This window comes from Pygocentrus nattereri, chromosome 19 (assembly GCF_015220715.1).
Source record: "Pygocentrus nattereri isolate fPygNat1 chromosome 19, fPygNat1.pri, whole genome shotgun sequence".
In the NCBI taxonomy this organism is placed as follows: Eukaryota; Metazoa; Chordata; class Actinopteri; order Characiformes; family Serrasalmidae; genus Pygocentrus; species Pygocentrus nattereri.
Window position 1 is genome coordinate 21,506,285 of NC_051229.1, and position 18,333 is coordinate 21,524,617.

The window sequence follows — 18,333 nt, forward strand, 5'->3', positions numbered from 1 at the left end:
AGGATTCACAGACTAGGAATTTGCTTCGGCATGAAGGTGCAACATAAAAACAAGTAGTAATAGGCATGCAAAATTAAGTCCACATAAATAAATACTCTATGCAAATATATAGATAGAATGAATAAAAATAAAAATACAAAAGGCATGTACAACAGTACTATATACAACAGTGCAGGTGGACCAAACCAAACAGACCAAATGGAAGAACAGAGTTTTGGAAGAGGCAACTGAGGCTGGCTGGCTGAAAAAAGTGTAATATGTTGGAGACACTGCTAGGGCTCAATATAAACATATTTATCATTATCTTGTTAAATTACATAACAATATGCAAAATATTTCTGAGCATATCGTGGATACCGTCAGTACTTAACGGAACACTGACCAACTGTATGTTTCTTTACAATAAGAGTAAAATCAGACCTGATTCATTGGATCTTGTGTGACCCATTAAAAATCACTTTTACTCACAGTACAATAGTTTTAATTTATTAGTATTTGTTTTTAATGTACGCCACAGTTTTCAGAAAGCAGTGCTTCAGACTGCTACAGATTACAAAGTAGAAACACTTGTCTAACTGCACTGTGCCAAGTGTAAAGTTTGGTGGAGGGGTGGTGTGGTGTTGTATTTCAGGAGTTATGCCCCTCAGGTCCAGTGAAAGGAACTCTTAATGCTTCAGCAGACCAAGAGATTCTGGACAATTTCATGCTCTCAACTTTGTGGGAAAAGTTTGTGGACGGCCCCTTCCTGTTCCAACATGACTGCGCAACAGTGCACAAAGCAAGGTCCATAAGATCTTGACTGGCCTGCACAGTCCTGACCTCAACCCGATAGAACACCTTTGGGATGAATTAGAGCAGAGACTGTGAGCCAGGCCTTCTCGTCCAACATCAGTGTCTGACCTCACAGATGCAGATCTGGAAGAATGGTCAAAAATTCCCATAAACACTCTCTTAACCCTTGTGGTTTTCTGTTCCCAGAAGAGTTGAAGCTGTTATAGCTGCAAAGGGTGGGCCGACATCATATCAAACCCTATGTCACTCAAGTAACATGCGTGTGAAGCCAGACGAGTGAATACTCTCTCTCTCTCTCTCTCTCTTTATTGGCAATTAACAAGACACACTCAATAAATTATAAATAATTAATCGTTGGCAATTAGCAAGACACACTCAATAAAGGAGTTGTTCTGCAGGTGGGGACCACAGACCACTTCTCAGTACCTTTCTGCTTTCTGGCTGATGTTTTGGTCACTTTTGAATGTTGGTGGTGCTTTCACACTCGTGGTAGCATTAGACGGACTCGCATCCAGGATGGCACATCAATGTGAGCTATGGCAAGAAGGTTTGCTGTGTCTGACAGTGTAGTGTCCAGAGGCTGGAGGCGCTACCAAGAGACAGGCCAGTACACCAGGAGACGTGGAGGAGGCCGTAGGAGGGCAACAACCCAGCAGCAGAACCGCTACCTCCGCCTTTGTGCAAGGAAAAACATGAGGAGCACTGCCAGAGCCCTGCAAAATGACCTCCAGCAGGCCACGAATGTGCATGTGTCTGTACAAACAGTTAGAAACCGACTCCATGAGGATGGTATGAGGGTCCGACGTCCACAGATGGGGGTTGTGCTCACAGCCCAACACCGTGCAAGACGCTTGGCATTTGCCAGAGAACACCAGGATTGGCAAATTCGCCACTGGCGCCCTGTGCTCTTCACAGATGAAAGCAGGTTCACACTGAGCACATGTGACAGAGTCTGGAGACGCCGTGGAGAGCGACAACCTTCAGCATGACCGGTTTGGAAGTGGGTCAGTAATAGTGTGGGGTGGCATTTCTTTGGAGGGCCGCACAGCCCTCCATGTGCTCGCCAGAGGTAGCCTGACTGACATTAGGTACGGAGATGAGATCCTCAGACCCCTTGTGAGACCATATGCTGATGCGGTTGGCCCTGGGTTCCTCCTAATGCAGGACAATGCTAGACCTCATGTGGCTGAAGTGTGTCAGCAGTTCCTGCAAGATGAAGGCATTGAAGCTATGGACTGGCCCGCCCGTTCCCCAGACCTGAATCAGACATCATGTCTCGCTCCATCCACCAACGCCACGTTGCACCACAGACTGTCCAGGAGTTGGCAGATGCTTTAAGTCCAGGTCTGGGAGGAGATCCCTCAGGAGACCATCCGCCACCTCATCAGGAGCTGCCCAGGCATTGTAGGGAGGTCATACAGGCACGTGGAGGCCACACACAATACTGAGCCTCATTTTGACTTGTTTTAAGGACATTACATCAAAGTTGGATCAGCCTGTCGTGTGTTTTTCCACTTTAATTTTGTGTGTGACTCCAAATCCAGGCCTCCATTGGTTAATAAATTTGATTTCCATTGATGATTTTTGTGGGATTTTGTTGTCAGCACATTTAACTTTGTACAGAACAAAGTATTCAATGAGAATATTTCATTCATTCAGATCTAGGATGTGTTATTTGATTGTTCCCTTTATTTTTTTGAGCAGTGTATGTTTATACAGTGGGTTGCAAAAGTATTCAGCCCCCTTGAACTTTTCAACCTTTTGCCACATTTCAGGCTTCAAACATAAAGATATGAAATTGTAATTTTTTGTGAAGAATCAACAACAAGTGGGACACAATTGTGAAGTGGAACGAAATTTATTGGATATTTTAAACTTTTTTTAGAAATAAAAAACTGAAAAGTGGGGCGTGCAATATTATTCGGCCGCTTTACTTTCAGTGCAGCAAACTCACTCCAGAAGTTCAGTGAGGATCTCTGAATGATCCAATGTTGACCTAAATGACTGATGATGATAAATAGAATCCACCTGTGTGTAATCAAGTCTCCGTATAAATGCACCTGCTCTGTGATAGTCTCAGAGTTCTGTTTAAAGCGCAGAGAGCATCATGAAGACCAAGGAACACACCAGGCAGGTCCGAGATACTGTTGTGGAGAGGTTTAAAGCCGGATTTGGATAGAAAAAGATTTCCCAAGCTTTAAACATCTCAAGGAGCACTGTGCAAGCGATCATATTGAAATGGAAGGAGCATCAGACCACTGCAAATCTACCAAGACCCGGCCGTCCCTCTAAACTTTCAGCTCAAACAAGGAGAAGACTGATCATAGATGCAGCCAAGAGGCCCATGATCACTCTGGATGAACTGCAGAGATCTACAGCTGAGGTGGGAGACTTTGTCCATAGGACAACGATCAGTGGTACACTGCACAAATCTGGGCTTTATGGAAGAGTGGCAAGAAAAAGCCATTTCTCAAAGATATCCATAAAAAGTCTCATTTAATGTTTGCCACAAGCCACCTGGGAGACACACCAAACATGTGGAAGAAGGTGCTCTGGTCAGATGAAACCAAAATCGAACTTATGTTTGGCGTAAAAGCAATACAGCTCATCACCCTGAACACACCATCCCCACTGTCAAACATGGTGGTGGCAGCATCATGGTTTGGGCCTGCTTTTCTTCAGCAGGGACAGGGAAGATGGTTAATATTGATGGGAAGATGGATGGAGCCAAATACAGGACCATTCTGGAAGAAAACCTGTTGGAGTCTGCAAAAGACCTGAGACTGGGACGGAGATTTATCTTCCAACAAGACAATGATCCAAAACATAAAGCAACATCTACAATGGAATGGCTCACAAATAAACGTATCCAGGTGTTAGAATGGCCAAGTCAAAGTCCAGACCTGAATCCAATCGAGAATCTGTGGAAAGAGCTGAAAACTGCTGTTCACAAACGCTCTCCATCCAACTTCACTGAGCTCGAGCTGTTTTGCAAGGAAGAATGGGCAAAAATTTCAGTCTCTCGATGTGCAAGACTGACAGAGACGTACCCCAAGCCACTTGCAGCTGTAATCACAGCAAAAGGTGGCGCTACAAAGTATTAAAGCAAGGGGGCTGAATAATATTGCACGCCCCACTTTTCAGTTTTTTATTTCTAAAAAAAGTTTAAAATATCCAACAAATTTCGTTCCACTTCACGATTGTGTCCCACTTGTTGACTCTTCACAAAAAATGTCAATTTCATATCTTTATGTTTGAAGCCTGAAATGTGGCAAAAGGTTGAAAAGTTCAAGGGGGCTGAATACTTTTGCAACCCACTGTATATATATATATATATATATATATATATATATATATATATATATATATATATATATATATATATATATATATATATATATAAATATATAAAATATATTATATAAGAGAGAGCTAGAGAGAGAGAGATATACACACACGTGTACACACACACACACTCACACACACACAATTATATATATATCTGTGTGTGTAAATATTGCACCCAAATCTGAGACATGTCTCTCAATTATCTGCCATGAAGACCATTCTTAAGAAGAAATTTCTTCTTATAATGTAGTTCAAGTTCAAAGTGTTTATTGTCATTTGTACAGAGGAAATGAAAATGAAAAATGTAAACTTACTTTGCTCCTCGCTAAGAATGCCAGATATAACATTAAAAATACAAAAGAGTATATATACAACCATATATATTAATCAAGAAATAACGCAATGTATAAATTACAGTGGTATGGATGGATAGTGCTGTGCCTTGCTGGGAACATGATTATCTGCAGCAGAAATGAGTAGTAAAGTGCAATAGTGCAATTGTAAACATTCATCAATGTTTTCTTATTTGGGATTTATTCTTAGGTACGGACAGAATCTACACACTCAAGAAGATATTGGTGAATGAGGCCAAATGTTTGAAGGTGAAAAAGTGACAAATAAGATTGATCAATAAGCTACTGGATCAGGACACCTGACCTGAGAAAACCTCCCTTCACTCTTCTGCTGAGTAAAGCTCCCTTCACTCCTCTCCTTCTGTTTTTTTTTTTACTTCCTATTTTACTTCTTTTTACAGAAAGCAAAGCTGGTTGTGAATAGCTGCTTGTTGAATGTCTTCCATTAAATGTTGCTGTGCTTTTTTTGCTTACACTGCAGTACTTATCCCACTTGTAGTCCAAAACAAAGACTGCAAAAGTAACCATAGTAACAGGAATTTTCAGGAGTCTGTTCTCGCCAGCACAAACCTATAATGAAGTCCAATCTGGCTGTTCACACAGAAGGTGTACTGTCACATATCAGATATGTATCGGATTCCAGTACCAAATATACAAGTGGTCCAAATGGCAAAAGAATGAAAATTCCTTATTTAACAATAAACCAGATACTGCACGTTGTGCCACGTTTCCACAAAAAAAGAACAAACAGAAGTTCATATCACCACAGATTCAGCGCAAACTATTGCAGAATTTATGCTCAAAACACCAGCAACTTGTAAACCATAAGATGAGTTGTCTAACAGTAGTGTGGGTGAGTTTGCTGTAGTGCAGGTGAGAATCAGTTGCAGTGAGAGTTTCTGAAGGCTGTTGGAAGTGGAGTTGTGTTAGGTGATAAGGTGGTAAGTGCCTAAAGCTGCAGATGTTGTATGTGGTACTGAGATGTGGCATGTAATTACCTTGCAAGTCAGTGATGATGACCTTGGCGTCATAGGAGCCGGTCAGGAGGTAGTGTGCTCCAGGTGAGAAGCGGACAGAGCGAACGTCACTGGTGTGTGGACGATACGTCTGTACCATTCGCCCCCCTCTGATGTCATACAGCATGCAGGCACTGTCCTCCTGCCCTGTAGCCAACAGACGCCCGCTCGGATCCACCGCCACTGAGGCTACAGGACTGCCTAGAACACATCCAGGGTACGAGGCAGATTCAGGCATTTTGGGACATTTAAAACATTCATGTTTGCTCATTATTTATGCTAGCTATTATTTATGCATTATTTATGCTATATTATTCTAGATGAGTGCCATCTGCACAATTTAGGTACTACTGCAAAATCAGTCTATGTTACTGTGAGCATAACATGACATTCTGTACTGATATGTTTAGCTTTTTTTATAGTCTACTTTCTTTGTTAAATAACCATTTAATAGTGTGTAACACTGGCTTAGCATCCATATTAATTGACCGATCTGATGATTTGGCTACCAGTTACTTTATTGTGCATTTAAATCACTTAATTTCTTATTATTTGCATAGTGTTAGGCACTGTGAACCAATAGTTTTACCTTTAGACTTCTTAGATGAAATAACCATTCTACAGGGTGGATTATTTCATGCTGCTCTAACATCCTACAGCAGACTGCTCCTCTTTCTTATATTTGAACAGGCTAAGGTTTCTGCTGACATTAGTTTTATATCAGACATGGTGTATGCAGCCGGTAAAAACAATGTTCTGATAGTTTGTTTTCAACTCGAGGGTGTAGTGTTTTTAATACATGGTTTTGGTGCCATGTTGCTCATGGCAAGTGGCAGAAAACTGTCTCTAGCTGCACGCACTCTCATATCTTCCACAGCCAAGCAGAAAACCGTTGCCACCTGAATACACTCTCACATATTTATGCTGCCACGTTTAGACAAAAAGTGGCTGGTTTAAACACAGTAGAAACACTGGAGCTGCAGTGTTATAAATTTGAAGTTTCCTCTTCACACAGTTCAATACTGCAGTTATTTACATCACTTAATTCTGAAACATTACATATTGTAATGGTTACAGGTTGTGGAATAATGTTTATTTTTTTCAGCACCTCTACGACAATGGAGTAAACAATGTAAAAAAGAAACCAAGGATCTGAACTGGACTAAGCTTACTATAGCAGGTACCTCATCCTTTACAATATGCCTGGATCGGATATCCCTGGATTTAACAGTAAAAAGATGAAACATTTTATGACTTGAAATTTTCAATACTTATTTTAAGATTTTTTAAGGATCTACAGGAACTCTGGGCACATATTCATGTGCCCTCATGGTTTAAGGGGTTAAATGAAATGAAGGATGCCCACCTGACCCATGGAAGGCTGTGCCCACTACTCTCACACAGCTGGGAACACGCAGGTCCCAGAAGCGCACGGTCTTATCCTGCGAGCCAGACGCGATCATCCAGCCTCCCCACGTATACAGAGAGAGAATATGACCTGAGGACAAACAGCACAGCTAATAAGAGCTTTTAAACAATGTGACTGGGTGTAGCAGACTGAGAAGATATACATACCTGTGTGTCCACTGAGAGCGTGCAGCCCCTGTCCTCGCTGACAGTCAGTAGTGTAGATGTTGCAGTCTCCCGCTCCAGCACTGATTAAAATAGATCCTCCACTCTCAGGACCCTCCATAAATGCCAAGTCCCTAATAGTCCCATCATGCATACTGAACTCCAGATCAGGACCTGAGGGGCAGAGGGAGAGAGGGAAAGAAAGAGAGAAAGAGAAAGAGAGAGTTAGAGAGAAAAAGAGAAAGAGAGAGAGAGAGAGAGAGAGAGAGAGAGAGAGAGAGAGAGAGAGAGAGAGACATAGAGATAGAGATAGAGAGAAAGAGAAAGAGAAAGAGAAATAGTGCAAGCAGACTGTGAAAAACCTCCTACTAGAATCTGGAAACAACAGAAGCATGAGAGAGAAGTGAGAGCAGGTGAAAGTGCCTCCTTTTCTGTCTCTGTGCTCACCTGTAGCGTTGCAGGTTTCAGGGTTGAAGGGCAGTACTTTGACGTATTTGTCATTGGAGCCAGTCGCTAGGAGCTGACCGCAGGAGCTCCAGGCCACACAGTATATGGAACCTTTATGATGCTTATTTCTCTTAAAGCGCACCACTGGGGGCTTAGATGCATTAGAGCCACTAAGAAACACAGACAAATACAGAAAGGAACAAGCTCAATCATTTAGCATGTGAGGACAATGTAACAGTAATAATAACTTTGATAAACCTACACTAACTGTATCTCTAAATTTAAAAGTAGATTAAGAATAAACAGAAATGCCTGTGCTATTCTAATCAGCTGTCTTGAAAGGGTCAGTTCAGATGCAACCCAACAAGACAGCAGCCCGCTTCTCCAATGTCAATTTCCAAATTAGTCAATTAGCAGGATAAACAAAATGGTGAATATACAGTGTATCACAAAAGTGAGTACACCCCTCACATTTCTGCAGATACTGAAGTATATCTTTTCATGGGACAACACTGACAAAATGACACTTCGACACAATGAAAAGTAGTCTGTGTGCAGCTTATATAACAGTGTAAATTTCTCTCAATTTCCCTCAAAATAACTCAATATACAGCCATTAATGTCTAAACCACCGGCAACAAAAGTGATTACACCCCTAAGAGACTACACCCCTAAATGTCCAAATTGAGCACTGCTTGTCATTTTCCCTCCAAAATGTCAAGTGACTCGTTAGTGTTACTAGGTCTCAGGTGTGCATAGGGAGCAGGTGTATTCAAATTTGTAGTACAACTCTCACACTCTCTCATACTGGTCACTGAAAGTTCCAACATGGCACCTCATGGCAAAGAACTCTCAGAGGATCTTAAAAGACGAATTGTTGCGCTACTTGAAGATGGCCAAGGCTACAAGAAGATTGCTGACACCCTGAAACTGAGCTGCAGCACAATGGCCAAGATCATCCAGCGTTTTAAAAGAGCAGGGTCCACTTAGAACAGACCTCGTGTTGATCGTCCAAAGAAGCTGAGTGCACGTGCTCAGCGTCACGTCCAAATGCTGTCTTTGAAAGATAGGCGCAGGAGTGCTGTCAGCATTGCTGCAGAGATTGAAGAGGTGGGGGGTCAGCCTGTCAGTGAAGCAGAGCATGATCCCCTCCCTCCAGAAACTGGGTCGCAGGGCAGTGTTTCAGCATGATAATGACCCCAAACACACCTCTAAGATGACCACTGCTTTATAAAGGAGGCTGAGGGTAAAGGTGATGGAATGGCCAAGCATGTCTCCAGACCTAAACTCAATAGAACATCTTTGGGGCATCCTCAAGCGGAAGGTGGAGGAGCGCAAAGTCTCGAATATCCTCCAGCTCCGTCATGGAGGAGTGGAAAAGCATTCCAGTGGCAACCTGTGAAGCTCTGGTAAACTCCATGCCCAGGAGAGTTAAGGCACTTCTGGAAAATAATGGTGGCCACACAAAATATTGACACTTCAGGAACTGTCTCTTAGGGGTGTACTCACTTTTGTTGCCGGTGGTTTAGACATTAATGGCTGTATATTGAGTTATTTTGAGGGAAGAATAAATTTACACTGTTATATAAGCTGCACACAGACTACTTTTCATTGTGTCAAAGTGTCATTTTGTCAGTGTTGTCCCATGAAAAGATACTTAAATATCTGCAGAAATGTGAGGGGTGTACTCACTTTTGTGATACACTGTAAACAAGGTGACCCATATAGCTAGATCTCTAGGTTTCCCAACCCTGGTTCTGGAAACTCCAGCCCTGTACATTGTGTTGTACAGCCCTGTACATCTCTGTTCTAAAACACCTGATCATGCGAATAATAACGTGTGTGAATACCTGGTGTCGAGTGTGTCAGGGTAAGCACACACACGCAGGGTTTTGGAGTTGGAACCCACAGCGTACATCGCTCCTGACGGATGGAAGGCCACAGCACGCACAGCCTGAGTGTCTTCCAGAGTGCCCACTGCTACAAACTTCGCCTTACACTTCTCCCCCTGCTACAGAGGAAAAGCACACCAAGACAGGCTGTTACTAGTGGTCAACCAATACATCAGGTCATCAATACATCAAACCAATATTCAAATTCTTTGCGCGTTGATATCAGGTTATGAGGACACCCACACTGCTGATAATCTTCCTGTACAATAGCTTTTTATATTTGGTGTACTAGGGCAGGGCATGGGTACTTGGTTAACCACTCCAGATAACTGTGTTTAAAAACTGAAATCGCTATTAGGGTTTTCATGAAGCTGCATCAAGGTAAGTCAAAGAGAAAATACACAGGTTAACGCTTCAGCGAAGCTCTGTTCAATTTTAACACAATTGTAAGGATGTGTGACAGTTTTGCTTGTATTTGTGATTAAAATGTATATAACATTGTATGTTACAAGCCTGTGTTTGTGTTTTCCTTTGGTGTCAGAACAGGGTCAGTGTGTGTCTGATTGTCCAAGAGGTTATCAAACAGACAGACAATGCAGATGCAGCTGGTAGCCAAGGACGTAGAAATTATCCTGCTAGCAACATTTTATGATCAATGTTTAAATGTTCACATTTTTTCGTTAGTCATTAAAGTTATAAATGGGACACAAACTTTGATCAGTCTCCCTTATCTCTGCCATTTTGTCCACTGCATGTGTGGGATTACTTTGGATATCCCAAAAACTATTGCGCGCGATGTCTCTGAGCATTGTTCAATTTCTTAGCACTTCACAGCACGCTTCTCAGCATTTTACCCTCACTACATTGAATAAAATGTTGAGACCACAGAAAGCCAAAGTAAACCACATAAAGCCTGAAATCTACACAAAGGCAGCCAGTCTTTTAGGTAACCAGACAAACACTAATGGTTACTAAGCCGGATCTGAAGCATTCTGGTTACTGAACTGGAATCCCAATTTGGTCTCCACATGTGTTAAAGTGTTCAACCAACTTGATTTGGACTAAGGACACAGGAACGTTATCAAAAAGATATAGAAAAGAACATAAATCTGCTGTGCATGCGTAATCCAAATCAGGTGTCTGGTCCAAATTAGATAGCGACCTTCAATGGGCAGCCGAGGAGGAAAGGAGAGATGCATGCACAGGTGAGATTCACTGTTCAGTTACATTTTTTTAAATACCGGTAATAATAATGCATTTGCTTAATAATAGTAATAAGCAAATGCACATGGTGTGATAACCATCGATTTTTATATAACTGTATACTCTGAAACCGGTATTTCACTGCATCCCTAGCACCAGGTTTCTCTGTTTATTATGAGTAATGACTATGTTATCTTAACATCAGCTGAAACACTTTTTTACTCTTCTTCTTACTTCAGAATAACTGAATATCCATATTTATACTTAAATATTGAAATTAGTCAGAAAGCACATCTCTGTGGTGTACACTCTATACGGTCTATATTTAAGATCAGTGTTAAATTGTGTAAATTGGTATCATAATCAGCCTTCACAGAGCCCACACTGGGTGAAGACTAGTTGTTAGAAGATGTCACGGCCCTGCTGGGCCCCACCCTTTGTTCTCTTTGTCTCTTTCTTCTTTACTGGGTGGATTTCCACTGTGTGCTGCTCTCTTCGTCTCCAGGGCCAATTGCTTTTCTATTTATTTTGTTTTGCACTATATTCTTGCCTACATATAAATGCAAACCCTGTAATAACTGAAATGCAGAATGCAACTGGCGTGGAGCACTGCTGTTACTTGTGAGACTGTATGCACTGGATGCACTCCAAGAGGATTAGCAAAATGCAGTAATTAAACACCAAATCCTCCAGAGAAAGGGAAAGAGAGAAGGAGAGAAAACAAAAGAGAGAGGAGGAGAGGGACTTGAGGATCATAAACAAAAGTATTGTTTTAATATGTATTACAACTGATTTGTTTAGGACTGGGACGATTAGTAAACGTAAGAGTTCATTAAATAAATGTCAAAAGTAAATTTGACACAGCTGAAAATTTTAAATACTAATATCATCTATCTTGTTTAACAGCTTACAGCGCAGCCCAAACATTTCAAACAGGTTAGCTACATTAGTGCAAGCTTGCTCTGTAGCTGTGAGCTTGTTTCCTGTCACCACATCGTAATGCTCTCATAACTGTGATGGGTTAAAGCTTATTCATGACGATACATAGCGCCCCACAAATCACTTCAGTGATGTACTGAGAAAGCCCATATTTTCAATGGTAAAAGTTGCTTTTCCACACTCCAACACACCGCATGACTGCAAGCTGTGAATACTGACTATATTATGATTGTGCTATAATCTATTTACACTCAAGACATTCATTAAGATGGTGATAGTTATAGAGGGCTTTCTATTGGGAAGTGTCTGTCCCAAACACTAACCCCTACATTTCAATTAGTGATTAATAGTAATGCTACTTTTGTAAAAGTACTTTTACACTTCTTTAAATGATTTTTGATTTCCTCTAAAGTGAAGTTGAAAGATAAGTTTAGTTTTTTAAAAAACACTTTTCACGTTTTTATGTCACTACTGAAACATTTGAGTTTTATTTCACAGGTGGAGCCTTATTTTAGCCACACCCCTGCATTTTAGAACAGAAAGTGAGACTGCATCCCTGAGCAGTCCTGCTGTTTTGAAGTACATGTGTCTCAAATCTCAAATCTGAAAACCCCAATCACAAATCTCAAAACTGGGGTGAGTGTGTGAAACAAATCGTCACTACAGAAACACATTTTCTGCTAATTAAATAAACATGAAGGTACAGGGTCACTTAAAGCAAAGGGATTTTAGTCACTTAAAAGACTGCAATGTGTTTTCAACTCTGACTTTGAATCAATTTAGTAGAACAACCCATTATACTCTTGAACCCTGTTTTCTTATGTTAACTTTCTTACACCTACTGTGAAGTCAGCCAACAGGTTATTGTAGCTTTCTTTTACTGTTATTGTATCCTACTAAAATTATATGGGTATTAAAAACAAATGTACTAGGCTTTGACTTTTTTACTTTTTTATTTAACTAATTTTGCACCAGGAAGGCAGCAGCATGGTTTTATCAGTGTAACAAGCAAGACCAAAGAAGTCAGAGGGGTAAAACACTCTCACATTCATCATACACCTCAAAAAACAAAAATATAAAAATAATAAATTCCACTTTTTCAGGGAAGTATTGATAAATCCATTGCTGGTCCGAGCCATAGCTTGTTATTATAATAACCACTGCTACAATATCTAATCATCAGTGGCATGTAATTGTTTGCAATTTAAACAGTTAGGCCAATAAAGTACAACAAAAAGTGTCAGGGTGTGTGTTGACTGCTGCAGTTACATACCTCTGCTGCTTTAGTGCGTGTCATGCTTCCATCACTGTGTCCTCCTTTCTCCTTCTGTCCACTGCACAACAAAACACAACACACACATTCCTGAAAACTCCCTCACACTCATCAAGCACCACATCTTCCTATACAGACTATGATAATGTAATATTGTAAAAGAACACAGGTGAAGAATGTGGTCTAACAAAGCTGCAGGTTCGCAGATTTTTTTTTACACTAACTTTTTCAGCAAACGTACACATGAATAGGAATTAGGGCTGTACGATATTGACATAAAACACGATGCTCAATGAAGCCGTCAGACATCATGATGACGATGAGTTATAATTTAAATTGTGTGCCTGACTGGATGTGACACAAATACAGACTTTTTTTTTTTTGGATGCATAAACTAGGCCTGGGCGATAGGGCAGTGTAGTTGGATATTGTTGATGATGGACAAGTAATCTAATTGTAAATAATCATTGTAAAAAGAACAGAGATATTTAGAGAAGACTAACTGACCATTAAACAGCTTGAAAAATATGTAGGGAAACTGGGATGTATGTATGAGAAGTGTGCTGGCTCGTGCACCAGCAGTCTGAGAGAGACAGAGAGAGGTTTCTTAAGAAACTGCCGGTGTTATTTCTCTCTGCTACGCACTTTAATGCTAGTTTTACCTCACGGATTCCCCTTAATTTACTTTATGTGAACTGAATCGAAAATGCACACCTATGTGCCTTAGAACTTAAGCTTGTCTCAAAATGACTCCCTATAATAACTACATTTAAAAAATTAAATTAAATTAAAATAAAATAAAAAAGTAAAATAACTGGATGTTAGCGTAGAGCAACTAAGTTAACTCTAACCTGGAGAAAAGGTTCCTCTGATCCTTGTTTATGCCATGTTCTCAGACAAAGTTAACAAATAATATTAAATAAAAGAGAGACTGTCAGTCAGTTCTGTAAAGGCTACAAAATCAAATAAATCTATATGAATTTTTTATAGGCACACAAGAACAATGCTTGTTTTTTTTCCTCGTTTTTCGCATGGAAATGCAGGGTTTAATCCCTGAGCAGAGAAGAACTCATCTGGCTTCTAATGGTTTGCGCCAGCAATATATTCAGATAATCTGATATGTCCTGTCATTGCCACTCTGATACTTGCGGAAAATCCAATCACAATAACGCTAATTGCAGAAACTCCAATCACAATAACGCTAATCGCAGAAACTCCAATCACAATAACGATAATCGCAGAAACTCCAATCACAATAACGATAATCGTGGAAACGCCAATCACAATACCAATAAAAATTATATTTATCACACAGCTCTAATGGAAATACACTTCACACTGCAGTCGCCTTTATTATTGCTCTGTTGAAGTTAATTTAGTCTAAGAAAATAAAAACAATAAATCCATTCTGATAATGGATTTATGATACAAGAAGATGACAACACTGTGCATCTGCTTTCTCTTTCTGATGAAAAAGCTACATGAAAATCTACACAAAAAAAACAAAACAAAAAAAACAAAGCACAGTAGCAGTAATGCATTGTCTGAAAAACGTATGTTAAATGGTTCATAATGAGAGGCTGGAGCTTGTCACCTTGTGGGGAAAGGGTGACATGGAATGCTCATTCTCCAAAATAAACTTGATCAGCCTAACTTTTTTTTAGCAACTATGGGGTAATTAGCTCTGGCGTTTCTCTGCCGATCACTCTATGTGTCAACTGAGGGCTAGTCTAGGTTAATATCAACTGATATTCATAAACAAAAAAGGCGGTCTTTGTTCACAGATGAAGGATATTGGTTGACTTGGGGCATGTCATGTTAACGATCAAAGACCACCAATTTTAGGTCACTATAATAGAATTCATTCACAATTTGCAATTTTTGTTTGTGACAGCATTATTGTGATGATTCTTGCACAGTGTAAATCTGCTTTTAGTCAGACTAGCAGTCTTTGACTAATCACACTATTGGTCTGCATGTAAACGTAGTTTTTTTACTTCAATCAAACATCTATGTACACATTTTCAGTTTTAAGGGAATGACTCAAGCTATTCAATCCTTTCTGCATATTACTGCAAGAAATGTTTGGTTCTGTTCAGAAGCACTGGCATGTAAAGATCTGTGGCTTAAGAAAGTTGCATTGCAGGATTGTTGTTTAACCTGTAAATTCTGCAGTTTTTACTTTTTCAGCTTAATGCATGGATCTGCATGTCAACAAAACTTGCAGGAATTCAGCAATGATCATGGGTGTGTCTTGTAAACACAATCATAAGATAACAAAAGAAAAGAAGTGTAAACACTGCTATTAACGGAAACAGAGAAGTTTTTTCGATACTGCTATTTCTCTCTCTCCACGTTGACCATCTTTTCTACACATCTCTTAAATGTCAACAAAGAGAAAACATTTATCTATAGTTATTCATATATTTCACTGATACTTTTTAACTAAATATTCATTCATGAAAACTCTTCTTACAGCCAAACTAGAAACAATATTTAGTATAAGTATAAAAGATCTCTGTAACACTAGATCTAACTCTTAAACAACCGGAAGAGCGGGTGAATGTGCCTCTGAATGAAACCGTGTATGACAAGGAACGTGCAAAAGATCAGGGGTGAAACATGTAACATGTTAACAAGGTTCAGGGACTATAGTCTTAGAAGATCAGGCCAGGTGAACCCTTAGTTCTGTAACAAATACATTTGTGAAGGCTCCAGGCAGAGCATGGAGGTCCCGAGGCCTAAAATTACAGAACCCAGCTAAATTGAGCATGTGTGTGCTGTTAGAGAAACCAAGTCTGATCTCACCTCTGGGGTAACACTGGGGATTCAGCAGGGGGCTGTATAGCTTTTCTGGATCCTGGTTTCTGTGGAGTGCTGCTGGAGACTCCCTCCTTGGGATGTGGGGTGTCTGTGGTTGTCACTGCTGATCTATCCATCTCTCCCCCTCCACCATTACACTGTAGAGACAGAGCCTGAACCTCTTCTCCTAGATCATCCATCCCCACATTCAGCTCCTCCAGCTTCTGAATGGACCTGCATAAGTATATATAAGTGCATGTAAGCACATATGTATATGTGTGCACCTCCACAAATGCAAAAACATCTTCTGACATATGACACCAGTTATTTCAGTACCCCCATAACTGAGCCATAACTTTGGCCAGCCATGCTTGGTCCAAAGTACATTTTTCTGTAGCAACAGTGAAGTTCAACAAGCTTCACAGACCTTTGTTGTAGCAAACAACATATTTTTTATTTTTGTCAAAACACAAATTTAGCCTGCATTATATATTTCACATATTTGAAATCACAAAAATGACATTTACAGTTGTAACAGCCATTTAATACAACTTACTCATTCAGCATCAGCAAAGGGAGACTTTTTGTCAGAAGGCTTGTTTTCAGTTTTTTCCAACAAATCTGCAGAGATATTTTACCACACCCCCAAAATTCAGCCTTAGAAGTTGTTTGCATTTTCTGTTTCTCACAATCCAACTAAACCCAAACACATTCAGTGATGCTGAGGTCTGGACTCTGGGATGGTCAGTCCATTATTCAGAAAACACCAGCAGCTTCTTTGTTTGGCAATTGTTTATTTTGTCTATTTCCTCTTCTTTCAGACTCAAGAATGTTGAGTCGTCTTCGCACAGTGGAAGGATGGACAGATAGATGCAAAGCAAGAGTGGAGCTTGTTTTGGTTGGAGATCCACCAGGTTTTCCCACTTGTCTAAAGTCCTGTTTTCTCTACATCTTATTTATCTCTTATTTCCACAGAAACATTTTCTGAAATACGAATAACATGTTCTTAATAGCCAACAATAACAGGTGGTCTCAGGCTTTTGTAGTTTATTTGGTATGCAGCATATGAAAGTTCAATACTAGAATACATTAGCTGCACTTTTTAAATCCAAACACAAAGTTAATTTCTGTTTTAAACAGTAGGGCCTTCCTCATCTTTCATGTGTTGAAAATAATTATCATCTGGAATGAATACCACACTCCACATCAAGCCAAAGTTCTTTAAAGCTTGTTCAACCTTGAAACAGTAGCAGTGAAAGAACATATTTTTGGAGCATGAATATCAATTCAGATTCTATGCACTACATCTGAATTAAATAGACATGCAGACCAGCAACCTGTGTACGTGAGGCCAACAAGCACTCTCAATTACTTTGTGAGCAATTTCTCAACCTTGCTCTCACCAGAAACAAGCTGGTTGTCAGGTTAATAAGTTCTTAACCTACAATACACTTGAGTTACTACATTACTTTTCTTTCATCCTTTCATGGCCTTTGTACTGAATACACTTCTGTACTAATGGAGTGTTTTCATTAGCATAATAGTATTAGACCACCATAATCAGCTCTCAGATCTTCACTCATGAGCACTCAGATATGATGTGGATATTAAAAACGATCCAGATAGCAAATTATATTAATAATAATAATAAAATACAGGTTAGTCTACTAACCATGTTCAATAAGCTTCATCCCCTGAGCTGCTGAGAGACAAAGCTCTGTGTGTAGGTGTTTATATTGATATGACCTCATATTCATGCATGTACTTGAGTGTATTTCCCTTGGGGTCCCCCTCCGCCCCTTCCCTGGACTCTAAGTGCACCATCTGCAGACCCCCAGGTGGTCTTCTTTTCGCCCTCCTTATCCCCCTTTCATTAGCTACTCATTCCTCTCTTCATTTCCACATCCCTCCCTCCCTCCAAAAACACAAAAGAATACAATGACATGAGTACACTTCACTACCAAGGTTACTGTTGCTGCCATGGCAACACCTTTCAGTCAGCCTTTTTCTTGAAAAATAGCCCTAAAAACAGAAGCTCAAACTTTAGGAAAGCTTGAAAAATATGGCTTAATTCTGAGATTCTATGCATCTTTTTTACACATTCAAGTGATATCAACAACATCATCCTTCATTTATTTAAATCCTAGTCAAAATTGCCATGAAGCAGCAGTTATTCAGTGCCAGGAGATATTTCTGACTACAAGATAATCCACTTTCACAAGGAAGGAGTTTCCAAAATTGTAGTTTAAAAAAAGAATTAAAATGTTGTTTATTTATTAGAAGAAAAATGAAAACAACAGTGCAAACAATGAAGTTGCTGGTGTTTTCAGAACAACTGATTGGCCACTCCAGAGTTTAGACCTCAAAATAACTGGATGAGTTTGGGATTCTGGCAACCAAACTTTGAATGTGTGCAAAATATCCTTGCAGATTTAAAAAACTGAAAGCAAGTGAAACATAAAAATGCTTAAAATAAGTAACAAAAATAATCTGTATTTAATGCCTGTTTTGACTGAAAATGAAATAAATGAAGGGTGTGCTCTGACTTCTGCACATTACTGTATGAACAGCTTATGTCATGAGCAATAAAGTTTCAGCATCTGACTGTGTCACAGGACAATGAGTGTTTGATCTCTCCCTCTCTCTCTCTCCCTCCCTCCTCCCCTCCTTCCCTCCCCCTCTCCACCCTACTGTCT

The 18,333-nt window shown here is 40.0% G+C and overlaps 1 protein-coding gene across 1 annotated transcript in view; it reads right to left on the reverse strand.

Annotated features, from left to right (window-relative positions):
• The window catches only part of wdr47a (WD repeat domain 47a), a 36,687-nt gene that overhangs the window by 4,082 nt on the left and 14,272 nt on the right, over nt 1–18,333 (reverse strand). Inside the window, exons 8-14 of the mRNA XM_017699163.2 lie at nt 15,644–15,871; nt 12,836–12,896; nt 9,379–9,539; nt 7,529–7,698; nt 7,085–7,255; nt 6,876–7,007; nt 5,492–5,710 (exon numbers count right to left, since the gene is read on the reverse strand). Of these exons, the coding sequence (XP_017554652.1) occupies nt 5,492–5,710; nt 6,876–7,007; nt 7,085–7,255; nt 7,529–7,698; nt 9,379–9,539; nt 12,836–12,896; nt 15,644–15,871 (1,142 nt within the window). The remainder of the gene's footprint in view (nt 1–5,491; nt 5,711–6,875; nt 7,008–7,084; nt 7,256–7,528; nt 7,699–9,378; nt 9,540–12,835; nt 12,897–15,643; nt 15,872–18,333) is intronic.